We start from the raw sequence: 18796 nt of genomic DNA, 5'->3' as shown, positions 1-18796 counted from the left end.
CATCCAATCCCCACTTTAGGGAATAGAATTGAACGTTTCAGCTGCTTGCTGGAATTAAATACCTTGCTTTCCTCTGCCTGCACTGCTGAAAAACTGAACTTCATTGACATCCTCAACCTGCTCTAGGAGCAATGAGACCGTTTCAGAATGAAGGGGAGAGTGGGGGTCCCCATGCTTACTGCTAACTTAACCTATGACCTCAAGCACCCCATTGCTGGTATTTGGAAAGGATCAGGAAAATCCGGGAAAAATAGAGCAGTCTTTCCTATCGAGGAAAACAAGGACAACACCATGGATCATTCCCAGCCCCCCACCCACCCCCCAACCCCACCCCTCAGTGATATCTCACACAAGCTAAGGATGTAGATAAAAGGGATTGACAACATATTACTATGTGGCACCGAAAGTTTCCGCTTATCCACACAAACCAAGTGCAATCTCCCTGCAGTCAGCATTACAGGGCACGCTGACTACTAAGACCGACTGGGTCCTTACCTCCCCCCTTCAGCTCATGTCTCCCTCTGCTTACTTGGTTTGGACCCACTGCTGCTGATCCAGCCCACCCCAGACAGTGAGGAGCAACTCCAAGGTCTGCGATCCTTATTTTGACCAGCTTCAGGAAGAACAAAGTGTACTCAAAATGCACAGCTACTTTATCTAATCTGACTCCAGTTGTTCACCAGCATTCACAGCCTGTTGCAAAAAAAAATTCTGCAGATAATACTCTTAACACACTGAATGTAGCGTTACTAAACATCATGTCTTTGACAGGAAAAACGTTTATAATCAATAATTGTATCATCAAGCACAATCTCAATTTTATCTTTTCTTTTTTCAATCAAGGTTTATTTTCAATTAAAACTTCAACTACAACCACAACCCACTGCCCACCCACCCTCCTCACAGGCCCATACAACATCCCCCACCACACCCCTACCCCGCCTGGCATACCACCTGAAATAACATGAATTAAATTAAACCATGACAAAAACTAACAAAGTAAACAAGTAGCAAGAATAAATTAAATGAACAAAAGGGGAAAATTAACTAAAAAAAAAAAGTAAATAAATAAGTAAAAGGGAAGAGGAGAATAAGACAATGGGTTGAGAACTAGATTGAAAGCCCATCAACCCCAACCACCAACCGAGCATCTAACTCCTCTACAAATGAGACAGGTTAGAACAGCATTGTCCCAGGCAGTGGAGTAAACTTGGTTGGTGTTAGCCATCGCATTAGCATCCTTAACACGTGTAGTAGGCATATTGTGTAGTTATAATGTAGTACTCAAAAAGACGTAGTGGTAAAAAATGTACTGCCAGAACGATATTTGTTCCCAGCTGGACAAAAGGGGCGATGTAGAAACAAAAGCACAGTTGTTTTATCCAGTTATTGAACAACTGGCAGGAACTCTAAAATCTGCCGCCTACCCACTCGTCACGCCACCAGAAGTCATCCACAATTTTATGTTGTTAACTGAAACTTGGTTAGCCCAAGACAACAGCACAAATATTCTTACTGAGTCAACCCCTACCAACTTCAGTTTTGTGAATGAAACCAGAAAGCATAAGAAAGGAGGTGCAGTTGCCATTTTGTTTAATGATTCGCTCCAGTGCAAGAAGATATCTTAAGGACATTTTGCTTCTTTTTTTTTTTTGGAATTTTTTCAACCTTTTTTTCCTCCCCAATTGTACCCGGCAAATTACCCAACTCTTCCAAGCTGTCACAGTCGCTGCTCCACCCCCTCTGTCGATCCGGAGAGGGCTGCAGACTACCACATGCTTCCTCCAATACATGTGGAATCACCAGCCACTTCTCCCCACCTAACAGTGAGGAGTTTCACTAGGGGGACATAGCGCATGGGAGGATGACGTTATTCCCCCCAGTCCCCCCCCCCAAACAGGCGGAGGTGCTAGTGCAGTGACCAGGACAAATAGCCACATCCGGCTTCCCATCTGTAGACACGGCCAATTGTGTCTGTCCCACACACGATGTATATGTTAATGATTTGAGTTGTGAGAACATAGATAGGTTGAATTAGTCTTGTGTAAAGGCTAGGTTCATAATGAAAATAACTGAAATTTGATGGGAGTGGTATAATGCATATCATCAGAGCAAATGGAGACAGAATTAAGGTGAATATTTATAAGTTGCATTTGCAAACATTGCTCAATAGCTGTATACTAAAGCCCTCTATTGAAACACCCAATGTTGATCTGAGGTCTTTCTGTAACATCTTTGTGCCTCATATTGAGGTGGTACAGTGGTGCAGTGGTTAGCGCTGTCGCCTCACAGCAAGAAGGTCCTGGGTTTGAACCCTGGGGTTGTCCAACCTTGGGGGTCATCCCAGGTCCTTTCTGTGTGGAGTTTGCATGTTCTCCCCGTGTCTGCGGTGGGTTTTCTGTGGGTGCTCCGGTTTCCCCCACCATCAAGAAGATATATACATGTTAGGGTTAATACTCCTGTTTGTGCCCCTGACCCATGCATGGCAAGACGAACTGGAGTTGGTCCCTGGGCGCTGCACGGTGGCTGCCCACTGCTCGTAGCTACACAGCTAGGATGGGTTAAATGCAGAGGAAGAATTTCCCAACAGGGATCAATAAAATAATAAAATAAAAATAAAAATATGACTAATTTATATTAGTAGGAAATTATGCCTTAGACTGTTGGACGCAAAGAAATTGCATTTGCGAGTTGGAACAGCCTTACTCAGACTAAGAACTCTATGAACTGAATCTGTTGATTAGCAGAAGCAGATGAGTTAGAATTGAATTAACCTTAAACCCATTGCCTTGATGTTGCTACCCCCCATGAAGTGCCACCACCACCACCACCACGATCATGTGAAAACCAGCAGTACTGACAATAAAAACAAGCAGCCCTGTTATTGAAAAGGCAGCAGAGCATTTGTGTAATGAGTGCTTTGGAATCACGTTAACAGTGTCATTGAGCATCTCATCTCAGATCGGTGCTTCTCATTTAGGTTTTAATAAGGTTTAGAAGGTCAAAAGGTGTAAAGCTAGTGATGGGCTCAATTTGTCAAATGGAATTAAAAAGTTTGTGAGGGCATTTAAGTTGCCACAAGGGTTAATAGTGATCTAGTTACTGTTGAAGCTAAATGTCCAATGAGCTAAAAATTTGGCTTTTTAAATCTGCCTTTCCCTAACAGATAGAGTCTGAGAAAAGTATTTATCATGATGTCTCATTTCTTGTAATGACGTCCCTTTGGGGGAAATAGCCCTACTACCCTGCCTCTGGATGTCCTTGAATGTTGTGACACCTTTGACAGCCAGAGTCTGTAGACCCAGCTCTCATTTGCAGGGATATTGCAGTTGTGCATTTTTGCCAGTGTTAATCAATTTGAGGGCACAAGGCCTTCTGCATTTAAATAATGGTGTCACACTATGATGTGATCAATGAAATAACATTATAGCTCGGGATTTTACATTACTCCCCTTTTAATGAAGATGAGACTTGTCACTTGCCTGTTAGACACTGAAAAGCTAATTAGCTCTTGTATAATTAATTAGCAGGTTTTATCTATACAGATGATGATGTCTGAAATATTTTTAAAGAACATAATGGTGCCATATGCATTTCCAAAAATATATTGGATTGGCTAGATATTAGGAAATAATCTGAATTATATGTTTTCCTCACTTGATTGAGTTTTTAATTTGAATTAATTATTAATGTGATAATCCTTGATCTCTGGCTGCAAATGTTCCGGCTGGTTATTTGGTTGAGAATGGTGTATTTTTGAGTGAAATCACAAGTTACCAACAAAATTACCATTAGATACATCTCATCTCATGTCATCATCAACCGCTTCTCTAGGATCAGGTCGTGGTGGCAGCAAGCTAAGTAGGACACTCCAGACAACAGCAACACTCTCCAGCTCCTCCTGGGGGATCCCAAGGCGTTCCCAGGCCACATTGGACATGTAGTCCCTCCAGTGAGTTCTGGGTCTACCCCGGGGTCTTCTCTCAGTTAGACGTGCCCGGAAAACCTCCAAAGGAAGGCACCCATGTGGCGTCCTAATCAGATGCCCCGACCACCTCAACTGGCTCCTTTCGACGCAAAGGAGCAGCGGCTGTACTCCGAGGTCCTCACCCTAGGCTGAGCCTAGACATCCTATGGAGGAAACTAATTTCAGCCGCTTGTAACAGCAATCTCACTCTTTCGATCACTACCCAAAACTCATGACCATAGGTGAGGGTTGGAACAAAGATTGACTGGTAAATTGAGAGCTTTGCCTTCCGGTTCAGGTCCCTCTTCATCACAATGGTCCAGTACAATGTCCACATTACTGCTGATGCTGCACCAATCCACCTGTCAATCTCCCGCTCAACCTACCCTCACTCGTGAACAAGACCCCTAGATACTTGAACTCCTTCACTTAAGGCAACAACTCATCCCCAACCCAGAAGGAGCAATCCAGCATTTTCTGGTAGAGAACCATGGCCTCAGACTTGGAGGTGCTGACTCTTATCTGTGTAATTTCACACTTAGCTTCAAACCGCCCCAGTGCGCACTGGAGGTCACGTTATGATGGCTCCTTTCTGAGTCTGTGCTTGTTTTCAGCAGCACTGTGGAGGTCACAGACAGCCAGTTTCCAGGCCTCCCTGTTTTTTGCGGCTTGTTCGCAGGTATTAAGGTTAATGCCAGACCATTTGATGTTGGCCTTGATATTATCATTATATTGCTTCTTTTGTCCTCCTGGGGCATGCCGTCCCGCCACGAAATGAGACTAAAGGACTTGATTCGGAAGGCAACAGTCAGACATGCGGAGGACATGGCCAGTCCATCCCAGCTGATGTTGTGCTAGGGTGCTAGTTATAGTCGGCATGTTGACCTCCTTGAGGATGCTGTAGTTGGTGCACTTATCCTACCAGCTGATCTGAAGGATCTTCCTGAGGCATCACTGTTGGTATGCCTCAAGTGCCTGCAGGTGACTGCTATATGTGGTCCAGGTTTTTGACCCATACAGTCGGGTTGGCAGCAATGCCGCTTTGTACATCAGAATTTTTGTTATGGCCTGATGGTCGCAGTTTTCAAAAACCCTTGAGAAGGCCCGGCTGACGATGGTGTATTTCAATGTCAGTGTTGGCTTTGGAGGAGAGAATTCTGCCAAGATATGGGAACTGTTCCACGTTAGGATATGGGTCTTTTAATGTTAATAGCCACACCAAGCCATATGTATGCCTTTGCAAAGGCGTCCAGTATGCTCTGTAGTTCCTCTTCTATGAGGGACACTAAGGCATTGTCATTGGTGTATTGCAGCTCAATGATGGATATGGTGGTGGTTTTACCTTTAGCCCTGAATCTGTTAAAATTCAGAAGATTCCCATCAGTTCTGTATATGATTTTGATTCACTGAGGCAGATTGGGACCCGTGAGGTGGAGGATGGTGGCAATGACAGAGAACAGGGATGGGGCAATGACTCAGCCTTGTTTAATGCCTGTGTGACCTTGAAGGTCTCTGTCTCTTCTCCATAATTGCTCAGTACTCTAGCTGACATATTGTCATGTAGTAGTCACAGTACTCTGATATATTTGTCAGGGCAGCTTATTTTTGACAGAATTTGCCAGAGGGCTTGGCAGTTTACGAAATCAGAAGCTATGAAGGCCATGTACAATGGTTGATTCTGTCCCTGGGCTTTTTCTTGGATTTGGCAAGTAGTAAAAATTGTGTCTATGGTGCCTCAGTTAGGATGAAAACCGCTGTGGGATTCTGGCGGAATCTCCTCTGATATTCATCGCCGGCAGCCATACCAACATGTACCCTGGCTCTGCCAAATGACAGAAGCTAAGCAGGTATGGGCTTTGCTAGTACTTGGATGGGAGAGGGAGACCTCCCGAGAAAACTGAGTTGCTGCTGGAAGGGGTGTTGATGGGCCAGTAGGGGGCAGTCTTTCCTCTGGTCCTAATTTAAGACAAATCCCAATGCCCCAGTGCAGTGATGGGGATACTGTGTTGTAGGAGACGCCGTCCTTCAGATGAGACTTGAAACCTAGGTCCTAACTCACTGTGGTAATTACAGATCCCATGGCACTTACCGCAAAGAGTAGGGGGGGTCCCCCGGTGTCCTGGCAAAGATAACCAACTTGGCTCTCTCCATCTGGCCACCTAGTCATTCCCCATGTAAATCGCTGAATGATTCCTCCCTCTCCACCTCAAGCTGATGTGTGGTGAGCGTTCTGGCACAAAATGACTGTTGTGCATCACCCAGGTGGGTGCTACACATTGGTGGTGGTTGAGGTGAGTTTTCCCCCTTCAATTTAAAGTTTTTTGGGTGTCTAGATAAAGTGCTGTATAACTGAAATCCATTATTATTATTATTATTATTATTAAATTGGGAGGAGTCTGTTGGCCAAATCCCTAGCCAGGGCTTTCCCTTTGGTGGAAAGCAGGGAAATGCCATGGTAGTTTCTGCACTCAGCTTTTTCCCCTTTCTTAAAGATAGAGACAGTTAGTGTGTCCCTAAGTTGCTCAGAGATTTCCTCTTTTTCCTGTATTTTAAGTAGCAGGGCATGGATATGTCTGAGGAGTGTAGGTTGGTCCACCTACCCTCAGTACTTCTGCTGGTATTCCATCAGGACCAGCAGCCTTGTGGATTTTCATCTTCCTGATGGAATCCTGGACTGCTCTTAGACTAGGTGGTGCTGCCATGTCCTTCTCTCTTTGGGTTGTTGAAGGAGTTTTCGGAGGCATCCATCTCACAGCTAGAGTCCTGGTAATGCTCTTTCCACCGCTCTTTGATTGAGTTGTCTGTTAGCAGTGTGTGCCCGTCTTTGGAGCGAAGGGGGGTTAGACGGTTGGGGCTGGGACCATATATTGCTTTAGTACTATCGAAGAAGCCTCTGGTATCATCAGCAGCTATTGGATCTTAAGGGTCTTGTTTGTCCACCACTGGTTTTTCAGTTCCCTGACCCAGCTTTGGATGGCTGACCCTGCTCTTGCATGGGCAGCTTGTTTATTTTGACAGTTGATGTCATTCTGCGAGATGGTAAAGGCTTGCCTCCTGATGTTGATTAACCGTTGGATTTCCAGGTCATTCTAATCAAACCAGTCTTGGTGGTTCTTCATCTTATGTCCAAGAGTGGTTTTACAGGTGGCAGTGATTACAGTTCCGAGGATATCCCAGTGGCTTTCAATATTATCTGGATACTGCTTGGGCCTTGATGTACTGAGCATGGCCTGGAACTGTTGATGAGAGGAGGTATCAGTAAATCTTTAGTGGTTGAGCTGTGGGCAGCTCTGCTTTTTTTGCACCCTTCTTTTCTGGTGAGGATGGATGGATAAGGTGGAGTGGATAAGGTGGTGGTCAGTCCAGCAGCCATTTGCACTGATCATCACTTTGGTGTTAAGTACCTTGTGTTTGTCTCTTTGATGGACGATAATGTATTCAATGAGGTGCCAAAGGTTAGAATGAGGGTGGCCCCAGGTTGTTTTAAATTTGTGGGGGCACAGTGTCCTAGTGGTTATCACTGTTGCCTCACAGCAAGAAGGTCCTGGGTTCGAACCCCAGGTCATCCCTGGTCCTTTCTGTGTGGAGTTTGCATGTTCTTCCTGTGTCTGTGTGGGTTTCCTCTGGGTGCTCCGGTTTAGGGTTAATACTCTTGTCTGTGCCTCTGAGCAAGGCAGTAGAAAAAAGAACTGGCGTTGTTCCCCAGACACTGCAGCTCCTCACTGCTCCTATGCAATAGGATGGGTTAAATGCAGAAAACAAATTTCATTGTAACCGTACAATGACCAAATAAAGTGGCTTCTCTCTTCTGGCAGAAGAGTGTGTTGGTGATGGTTGGGCTGTGTTCTGAGCATGTTGTTAACAGCAGGATGCCATTGGGGTTTGTGTTTCCAACTCCTTCCTTACCAATTATGCCTTTCCACATGTTGTAATTTCATCCCACTCTGGCATTGGAATATCCAAACAGGATTAGTTTATCCTCCATGGGGACTTTGGTGAGACACACATACACACACACACACACACACACACACACACACACACACACACACACACACACACACACACACACACACACAATTTTCAGATACAGTTCATGCAGGATAGTGCTGCACTGTTCACCTCTCTATCATCTGCTGCTGTCGGTCTCTCTTAGCTACTCTCTGTAAAACCATGAAATCAACTTAAATGAAACTCATAATAAGATATCCTACCTGATGTAACATGTAGGCCTACCCTATGTTTTGAACACAATAATTCCCTTTATAATAGTACCAAGTACTGTAATTTATTGAAATGTTATGGGGTTCATTTGACTACAATACAGCCAACCCCATTATTAAACTTTTTTTTTAAATTTATTGTTAAAAGAGCAACAGTTGGACAGTTGACCCCAAATACTTGGGGTCAACTGTCCAAAGTAACGGGGAGTGCAGGAGAGAGATGAAAAAGAGAGTGCAGGCAGGTTGGAGTGGGTGGAGAAGTGTGTCAGGAGTGATTTGCGACAGAAGGGTATCAGCAAGAGTTAAAGGGGAAGTTTACAAGATGGTTGTGAGACCAGCTATGTTATATGGTTTGGAGACAGTGGCAGTGACGAAAAGACAGGAGGCGGAGCTGGAGGTGGCAGAGTTGAAGATGCTAAGATTTTCACTGGGAGTAACGAAGAAGGACAGGATTAGGAACGATTATATTAGAGGGACCGCTCAGGTTGGACGGTTTGGAGACAAAGCAAGAGAGGCAAGATTGAGATGGCTTGGACATGTGTGGAGGAGAGATGCTGAGTATATTGGGAGAAGGATGCTGAATATGGAGCTGCCAGGGAAGAGGAGAAGAGGAAGGCCAAAGAGGAGGTTTATGGATGTGGTGAGGGAAGACATGCAGGTGGCTGGTGTGACAAAAGAAGACGCAGAAGACAGGAAGAAATGGAAACGGATGATCCGCTGTGGCAACCCCTAACGGGAGCAGCCGCAAGTAGTAGTACTAGTAGTAGTTAAAAGAGCAACATACTTTTAATTGCTCATTCATTCATTCATTCATTCATTCATTCATTCCTTCATTCATTCATTCATCAGCTGTTGGGTCACGGTGGCAGCAGGCTCAGTAGGGCACTCCAGACATCTATCTCCCCAGCAACGCCCTCCAGCTCCTCCTGGGGGATCCCAAGGCATTCCTAGGCCAGATTGGACATGTAGTCCCTCCAGCGAGTTCTGGGTCTATTCCGGGGTCTCCTCCCAGTTGGCCATGCCCGGTAAACCTCCAAAGGAAGGCCCCCAGGAGGCATCCTAATCAGATGCCCGAACCACCTCAACTGGCTCCTTTCGACGCGAAGAAGCAGCGGCTTTACTCCGAGTTCCCTCCGGATATCCGAGCTCCTCAACCTATCTCTAAGGCTGAGCCCTGACGACCTACGAAGGAAACTCATTTCAGCTGCTTGTATCGACGATCTCACCCTTTCGGTTACTACCCAAAGCTCATGACCATATGTGAGGGTTGGAACGAAGATCGACTGGTAAATTGAGAGCTTTGCCTTCCGACTCAGCTCCCTCTTCACCTCAATGGTCCGGTACAATGTCTGCATTACTGCTGATGTTGCACCAGTCCACCTGTCAATCTCCCGCTCCATCCAACCCTCACTCGTAAACAAGACCCTGAGATACTTGAACTCCTTCACCTGAGGCAACAACTCATCCTCAACCCGGAGGAAGCAATCCACCATTTTCTGGTAGAGAACCATGGCCTCAGACTTGGAGGGGCTGACTCTCATCCCGGCCATTTCATACTCGGCTGCAAACCGCCCCAGTGCACACTGGAGGTCGTGTTCTGTTGAAGCCAACAAACCACATCATCTGTGAAGAGCAGAGATGCGATTCTGACGTTCTTAAAATGGACACACTCCTCACCTTGGCTGTGCCTTGAGATCCTGTCCATGAATATCACAAACAAAATCGGAGACAAGGGACAACCTTGGCGGAGTCCGACACCCACCGGAAATGTGTTTGACTTTGTGCTGAGAATGCGGACACAGCTCTCACTTTAGTTATACAAGGACCGGATGGCTTGTAGCAACTGCCCCGGTACCCCATACTCCCGCAGTACCCCCCCCCCACAGAGTGCCTCGGGGGTACACAGTCATAAGCCTTCTCCAAGTCCAAACTCCCATGGCCCCCTCAGCACTTCCGCAAGGGTAAAGAGTTGTTCCGTTGTTCCACGGCCAGGCAGAATCCGCATTGTTCCTCCTGGATCCGAGGTTCGACAATCGGTCTGAGCCTCTTTTCGAGCACCCTACAGTAGACTTTACCAGGGAGGCTGAGCAATGTGATGCCCCGATAATTAGAGCACACCCTCCGGCCCCCCTTTTTTAATGTTAATACTTTTAATTGTTGTCAATTTAAAACACCCAATTACATTACATGATCTAACCCACAAGCCTACATCGTTAGGTGCCTTTAGAACAAACATCCTAGAGAATGGCCATCCTAGCCTTTTCTCACCTTTTCAGAACAGCTTCCAAGTGAAGGAACGTTTCCAGCCTCATGGTCAACTATGGAACATGCACAGTTCTGGACAGGCAGAGGTAGCCGTAATCATGAGCACGCGCCCACTGGTTCCAGTATCAAGTGACCCGGACTCTCCACTCATCCTCACACCAGCTTCATTTCTCACCCAAAAGGTTGGGGCACCTCCTAGTCCTCAAGAGGATTTTGGGGAAAAGGACCTCTACAAACAGCAGTGGAGACAGGTCCAGAGTTTTGGTAATTCCTTCTGGCTTCGCTGAAGGAAGGAATACCTCAACACTGCAGAGCCATCAGAAGTGGTGTGAAGTGAAACCAGATCTTCAAGATGGTGATGTAGTTCTTTTGAAAGATTGCCAAGCAGAAAGAAACCACTGGCCAGTGGAAGTCGTCGTAAAGGCTTACCCCATCAGCGATGGATGGGCCCGAAAGGCTGATGTGAAATGCTCAAGGACGGTATTTGTAGAACATACCTAAGGCCCATAACAGATAGGATTCATCATTTGTCTGATGCTAAGTAATATGGGGTTAGTTTAGGAATGTAGTTGACATTCACTGATGTCAGGCGGGGAGTGCTCTGGCTCCTGCAGGTTTCCGGAGCCTTATGTTTATTCAAGGAGGTTCAGGCTTGTCCCAAAAAAAAAAAAGAAAAGAAAAAGAAAATTCAGGCTTGTCACTATAAACTACTAATAAGACACGTTAGCCCCTAGCTAACGGGTCTGACCCTTTAGCCGAGCGGTTAGTGATGTCGCCTTGTGGTGCAGTACACCCCGTATTGAATCCCGCACCGGGCAAGAAAATAACCGGTTACATCACTTTACATTTACGTTTATTTTGCTACGTTGAACTGTGACCTGCGAGTTTGTCTCGCTGTCGTCTTCTCTCTGTCACGCAGAAGCCCGGAGCTCTGTTTGCCAATACTGAGCACAGCCTGTAAGTTAGTTATTAGAATAAGTTAGGCTTTTCTGTGCCTATGCCATTTTTGTGATTTGTTTTAACAACATTGTTTTATAGAACGCTGAAGTCTATTTTTGGTTGCTCTTGGCACAATGGTGCTGGCGTTAGCATGATAGTTCGCTAGCATGTTAGCCCGCTAGCGTTGGTATTTTAGCTCGCTAGCTAGCGGTAGCTTCTGGGGATATTTCTGTGCGTGACTGATGCGGGTTTGTTCTTGTGTTTCAGTTTTCTGTCTTTTGATGGCCGCGTTCAATAAAGTTCATGAAGCAGGACTGTTGGGGATGGTATATTGTAGCGAATTCGGGGGACAGAGCAACCACAGGAACTGCCGCGGCCGGGACGCGAACCCGTATCGCCCGCACCGCAGGAGGCATCGCTAACCGCTCGACTAAAGGGTCAGACCCGCCAGCCAGCGGCCAGCGTGTCTGCTTATCCATGCACGTTACACTAGCCTCCTCCTTCGGGAAGCGTGTCCCCGCGCTTAAGCATATCAGCTCCTTCACGCCTCAGGGCGCATGCGCTTCCGATGGCCTTACGGTCGCTCCATCGCACTTCTGACACCAATGTAGGGAATTCAGGGGACAACGCAACCACAGGAACTGCCGCGGCCGGGACGCGAACCCGTATCGGCCGCACCGCAGGAGGCATCGCTAACCGCTAGACTAAAGGGTCAGGCCCACCGGCCAGCGGCCAGCGTGTCTTCTTATCCATGCACGTTACACTATGTATGTTTTTGTTTGATTTCCTTGACTTGGTGGGGCGGGGGGGGGGGGTCTGTAGGCCGGGAGCCATGCCAAAGCCTACAGGTTCCCTCACTATTTTGTCTTGCCTATCTGTGTTTTAAGCATTAGCTGAATGTCTTGTATCTTGCGATTTCTTCTTGTTCTAATGATTCAGCATATACCTGTGTAAATAAACTTAGCACAAAAAGTAAGGAAATGTGTGTTTGGTAGATTATGTCTTTGTTGTAACAATGCTTCTTGGCAGTAAATCTTATATCAGGCAGCTGATTGTCAGCACCTGGGGTACCAGAAGCTCAAAACAAGAGTCAATAGCAGCAGCAAAATAAGCTGTTTGGTATTGGCAGAGAAGATTTGGCAAAATTTTCATGGGCGCAACCCACATACTCAGCTCTGCTGCTCATCCCACAAATGCATGTTCCTTACACATGTCATAAAAACAGTTAGCTATCTGCATCACTGCATCGGGGAAGCAGTGAGGGCAGACTAGGCCCGCAAACAACAACACTTACAATCATGATGAAGAGGATTTGTCTTCATCATGATTGTAGGTGCCGAATCCAATGACTACCGTAAATCAACAGGCATATTTCAACCATTACTGAAAAGTTACAACATAGGCTAGTTTCACTCTCTTCCTTCTCTTTTGGAAAACCCCAGAAGGACTGAGTTGATGTTCTTCCTGCACGCTCTGCCCTTTCTCCTCTTCTGGTCTTCCTGCTGTAACTTGAGTCACTGACCAATGACATGTCATGTCACTCCGCGCTGATCATCATCACACACACACACACACACGCACACAGTTCAGAGACCTGCATGCAGTTTGACAGGCAGTTATGAAGACTAATTCACACATTCACACACATTGCGGTTTTTTGTTGTTTTGTCGGGTTCATATAAGCTTACATTTAAAATTATATTCAGAGCTACACTCACAACTTCTGGCGCTTAAATGTCCTGGTGGCGCCGATGACTGAACACATGCTGTTGATTTAGTCCTGTTAACCTGCTGCTCTGAGCAATTATTTCAGTAAAGTTACTATAACGCAGTTTTGTGTTTTTTTTTTTTGGCGGGGTGGGGGGTTTTGCCTATATTTCTCCTCACTTGTATCCAGCCAATTGACCCACTCTTCCAAGCCGTCCCGGTCGCTGCTCCACCCCCTCTGCTGATCCGGGGAGGGCTGCAGACTACCACATGCCTTCTCCGATACACGTGGAGTCACCAGCCGCTTCTTTTCACCTGACAGTGAGGAGTTTCACCAGAGGGAGGTAGTGCGTGGGAGGCTCATGCTATTCCCCCCTGAACAGGCGCCCCGACCGACCAGAGGAGGTGCTAGTGCAGCAACGAGGACACATACCCACATCCGGCTTCCCAACCACAGACACGGCCAATTGTGTCTGTAAGGACACCCGACCAAGCCGGACGTAACACGGGGATTCGAACCGGCAATCCTCGTGTTGGTGGGCAACGGAATAGACCACTACACTACCCAGACGCCCACTATAACAGAATAGTTAACATTACTCTTAACAGGGCGACCTGGCTGAGTGGTCACAGCTGTTTGAGCAGACTTCATACAGATAAGCTTTGCTATGTTTTCATGGGCTGTATTTCCACTGCGTGTTTACAGTACAATGAATCTGAAATCCAGTGTAGGTTATTTTTGCCTTCGCATGTGGTAAGCTCGCTGAGGTAAATTTTTGAATGGTGCACTCTGCAACTGTCATCTTCTAGTTTCTTCTTCAGATGAATGGAACCTCATCCTGCACTGTTTCCTAGTGGATAGTATGGTCATTTCACCCTCAGAGCAAGACGCGGAAATGAAATAAACAATGAGATCAGTGAATAAATGAGATTTTATCACTGATTTGATTGTGAGAAAAGTTCAGCTGTGTGGTTGCATTCCCATTACATTAACCATATGCTCTTGTAAGATTTTAAAGTATGTCAAGCGAAACTCGAATTAAATGTTCACATTTTCCTTGAAACTTGAAAACATAAAATGGTTATTTGAGGCATATTATTTCTGATTATATTCCTTATTTTTCTTTATTATGGTATACAATACAAAGTTGAGGCGTTTGAAAACTTGGGATGACATAATGTACATCTGAAACATGTCATTTTTCAGAAGTAGTGCTGGATATGAGGTCACATGAGGTTAGCATGTCATTCCACGTAGCGTAGCATTCTATTCCATTGCCTCCCAACACGGGGATCCTGGTTCGAATCCCCATGTTACCACTACACTACGTGCTCGGTCGGGCATCCCTACAGACACAATTGGCCGTGTCTGCGGGTGGGAAGCCGGATGTGGGTATGTGTCCTGGTTGCTGCACTAATGCCTCCTTTTGTCGGTTGGGGTGCCTGTTCGGGGGGAGGGTGGGGGAACTGGAGGGAATAGCGTGATCCTCCCACGCTCTACGTCCCCCTGGTGAAACTCCTCACTGTCAGGTGAAAAGACGTGGCTGGCGACTCCACATGTATCGGAGGAGACGTGGTAGTCTGCAGCCCTCCCCGGATCAGCAGAGGGGGTGAAGCAGCGGGTAGGGCAACTCGGAAGGGTGGGGTAATTGGATGGGTACAATTGGGGAGGAAAAGAGGGGAAAATGTCCAATAATGCATGTCATGTTAGGTGATAATATTGATGTCCTGATTTTCATTTCATTTTCACTTTTTTGTGATCAGTATTTTATTTTTATTTTTTACAGATCGCCTTTTCCCAACAGAACAGTATAATGGACCTTGTCCAGTTCTTTGTGACATTTTTCAGGTAAGCATCTTTGTCTAAATTGTACATGTCAACTCTGGTCTTTGTGGATTTACAGCTGAAGTCACTCAGTTTTTGCTATTGTGTCTGCAGTCCCAGGGCTGATACTTATAATGGATTTGATCCATCAATGCCCTACCGCGTCATCATTTGTCAGATGCCATCCATGCATTTCCTCTGTAGCTTCATGTGTCACTTCATTAGGGTGGACCCCACTCTCATTAGCAGAGCATATTTAATTGCCTTATGACTTCAAGGCATTGCTCCCCTTTAAACGCGTGTCTTAACATCTTACCTGTTAGTCACCAAAAATACAATTCTAAGTTGCCTGTAAGTACTGCGCATGCTAACATGATGACAGCATTCCAAGTAAATGCTGTCATTTTACATTTCACATTTATGTTTTGAATTGACAGTTTTTCTCAGTTGTATGGTTGTAAACTAACTCAGTGTTGGAGTATAATCTAATACAGTGCTTTAGATGGCTAACTAATAACATGCTAGCCAGCATTCCCTACTGATGCATCAAGCCATTGGTGCTGAAGTTGGCAGATGGCACAGTGGTTAGCGCTGTTGCCTCACTGCAAGACGGTCCTGGGTTCAAACCCGAGGACGTCCCAGGATCTTTCTGTGTGGAGTTTGTATGTTCTCCCCGTGTCTGCGTGGGTTTCCTCCAGGTGCTCCGGTTTCCACCCACCATCAGACCGACATGCATGTTAGGGTTAATACTCCTGTCTGTGTTCCTGAGTAAGGCAATGGAAAGAAGAACTGGAGTTGGTGTCCGGGTGCTGCAGCTGCCCACTCACTGCTCCTGTACAATAGGATGGCTTAAATTCAGAAGACACATTTCATTGTAACTGAACAACTGTACAATGACAAAATAAAGTGGCTTACTTGTTGGTGACCTGCTGGTTTAACCTGGTATTTGTGCTGGTGTAGCTGCTGACCATCTTGGAGTGTGTTGTGGGTAATTTTTTGCTGGTTATGCTGGTGACCAGCCTATGGTGTAGGTTTTTGCTGGTGTCCTTCTGGTTTAAGCTAGTATTTTCCTTGGTCATGCTGGTGACCAGCCTGTGGTGGTGGTTTTTGCTGGTATCCTTCTGGTTTAACCTGGTATTTGTCTTGGTCATGTTGGTGACCAGCCTATGGTGGTGGTTTTTGCTGGTGTCCTTCTGGTTTAAGCTGGTATTTGTGTTGGCCATGCTGGTGGCCAGCCTATGTTGATGGTTTTTGCTGGTGACCTGTTGGTTTAAGCTGATATTTGTGTTGGTCATGCTGGTGACCAGCCTATAGTGGTGGTTTTTGGAAATTGTATACTGTATTTATTCAGGGACCAGCCTTGCCTGGAGAGGATGGATGATCATGGTGAATTTCAGCCAGTTGCCCACCACACAAGATGACCAATTAACTACCCTGAAACAACATATGAAAGTGAACTAAATCCATTAAAGAATTATGATTTGAGTTTGACCATTCATATATTTTATCTAGTTAACAGTAACTACAATTACTACAAAATGTAATAGTAAAACTTTAATATCAACAAGCCATTAATGATAATAACAATAATGATTTAGTTAACAGTATCTATAGCAGGGCGGTCGGATGGTGTGGTGGTGTCTGTTCCACTGTCTACCAACACAGGGATCACCGGTTCGAATCCCCGTGTTACCTCCAGCTTGGTTGGGCGTCCCTACAGGCACAATTGGCCATGTCTGTGGGTAGGAAGCCGGATATGGGTATGTGTCCTGGTCACTGCACTATCACTTCCTCTGGTCGGTTGGGGTGCCTGTTCAGGGGGGAGAGGGAACTGGGGGGAATAGCGTGATCCTCCCATGTGCTACGTCCCCTTGGTGAAACTCCTCACTGTCAGGTGAAAAGACGCGGCTGGCGACTCCACATGTATTGGAGGAGGCATGTGGTAGTCTGCAGCCCTCCCTGGATTGGCAGAGAGGGTGGAGCAGCGACCAGGACGACTTGGAAGAGTGGGGTAATTGGCCTGATACAATTGAGAGAGAAAGGGGGGAAAAATCCCCCCCCCAAAAAAAAGATGTTCTCTCTGAGTTTTCCCCCACTATTCTGTTGAAGTCATAACAAACCTGAAACAAAACATAGTCAACAGTGTGTAAGACCATGGTCATTTGGCCCCATCTGTGACCCTCAACACTACATGACTTGGATCACACAGTGTTAACCACCCCCAGATGGTCATACTCATTTCCCAGCTACATGTTGCATTTGCCTATGTGTATGTTTATGGATTACATGGGTGTCTTATGCAGTTCCGGGGGCTTAACATAATTACCCGGGGGCAAATGAGCAAATTCTTTATTTAGATGGCTTATGTCTGCTCTACTATGTGATTTTAAAGAGACGCTTCCCTGCTCTTTTTGCTGCACATTGGTACACATGCAAAGCCTATTGGGAGCAATGTGTGTATCAAGTTGCAGCGAAGAATAATACAAAGCCATCGTTTAAAATGAGATGATAAAGCAGGCACAAGCTGTCTAAGGATGAATTTACACATTTGCTTCGCCCTGGAAATTATATCAACCTCCCGAAATTGCAAAAGACATTCATGCAAGGCAATTAACTTGTACTGGATGATGCAAAGTGCCACTGGAAAAAAAGGTTACATGACCATTTGAATTGAACCTCCCCATCTGGGGATGGTAATGCTGTTTTGCCCGAATCATGTAGTGCTGAGGGTCACAGATTGGATAATGTTGCAGTACCAGCACTGTTATTCAACTGCACTGAATCACAAGCCTAGAGAGAGCACTGACCAGCACTGCATATACGTTCCTGCTACCTGTTCCGCTCCGCCCTCCATCGATTTGAAGATATTAACATCCTCACGTCCAACAATCACATAGTGTGGTGTTCTCTAGGAATTATGAATAATGGGGCAAAAAAAAGAGTATTTAGTGCTTGTCGGCACTTCACAGACAAAAACTAGAGTAAAGATGGTTACTCTGCAACGAATCAGAGACCCATCAGAGCGGCCATTCATTGGAACCAATGAATAGAAGCCGAAAACACCCTGGAATGTCATTGTCAAACATGAGAATGCTGAAAATCCTCAAATAGTCCAGGTAGTGCAGCGGTCTATTCTGTTGCCTACCAACACGGAGCTCTTTGGTTTGAATCCTGGTGTTACCTCCAGCTTGGTCGGGCGTTCCTACAGGCACAATTGGCCATGTCTGCGGGTGGGAAGCTGGATGTGGGTGTGTGTCCTGGTTGCTGCACTAGCACCTCCTCTGGTTGGTTGGGACGCCTGTTCGGGGGGGGATTGGGGAGAATAGCGTGATCCTCCCACGTGCTACATCCCCCTGGTGAAACTCCTCACTGTCAGGTGAAAAGAAGTGGCTGGCGACTCCACATCTATCAGAGGAGGCACGTGGTAGTCTGCAACCCTCCCCGGATCGGCAGAGGGGGTGGAGCAGCGACCGGGAAGGCTCAGCAGAGTGGGGTAATTGGACAAGTACAATTGGGGAGAAAAGGAAAAAAAAATCCCCCCAAAAAACTAAGCGAAAACAAAATCTTGAAATAGGCGACAAAATGAGCAGAACGTGTAGTGGGAACGTTTATCCAGTGGTGGCGGGTGCTCTCATTCTAGGGCTCTGATTCAATGCAATAGAACAATAGAAATGGTAGTGCAAGGGCTAATGGCAAAAAAGTTGCCCTAAAAAAATAAAAACAAAAATCCTTTACTGAAAATGTTACGCAACATTACATTTAGAACACACAAGTCCATAAAGTCCTTTTTTTTTGTAAATACTCAAAAGTCATACAAATGTGGCTTTGTGTGAAAAGAGCTGGCAGTCTATGTACCATCTGGCTGATGAC

General features: G+C 46.0%; 1 protein-coding gene across 1 annotated transcript in view; it reads left to right on the top strand.

Annotated features, from left to right (window-relative positions):
- The window catches only part of atrnl1b (attractin-like 1b), a 169809-nt gene that overhangs the window by 81258 nt on the left and 69755 nt on the right, over positions 1-18796 (top strand). Inside the window, exon 25 of the mRNA XM_056296653.1 lies at positions 14889-14950. Within this exon, the coding sequence (XP_056152628.1) occupies positions 14889-14950 (62 nt within the window). The remainder of the gene's footprint in view (positions 1-14888; positions 14951-18796) is intronic.

This window comes from Lampris incognitus, chromosome 17 (assembly GCF_029633865.1).
Source record: "Lampris incognitus isolate fLamInc1 chromosome 17, fLamInc1.hap2, whole genome shotgun sequence".
In the NCBI taxonomy this organism is placed as follows: Eukaryota; Metazoa; Chordata; class Actinopteri; order Lampriformes; family Lampridae; genus Lampris; species Lampris incognitus.
The sequence above is the reverse complement of the archived record's forward strand: the minus strand, read 5'-3'. Positions and strand labels throughout refer to the sequence as shown.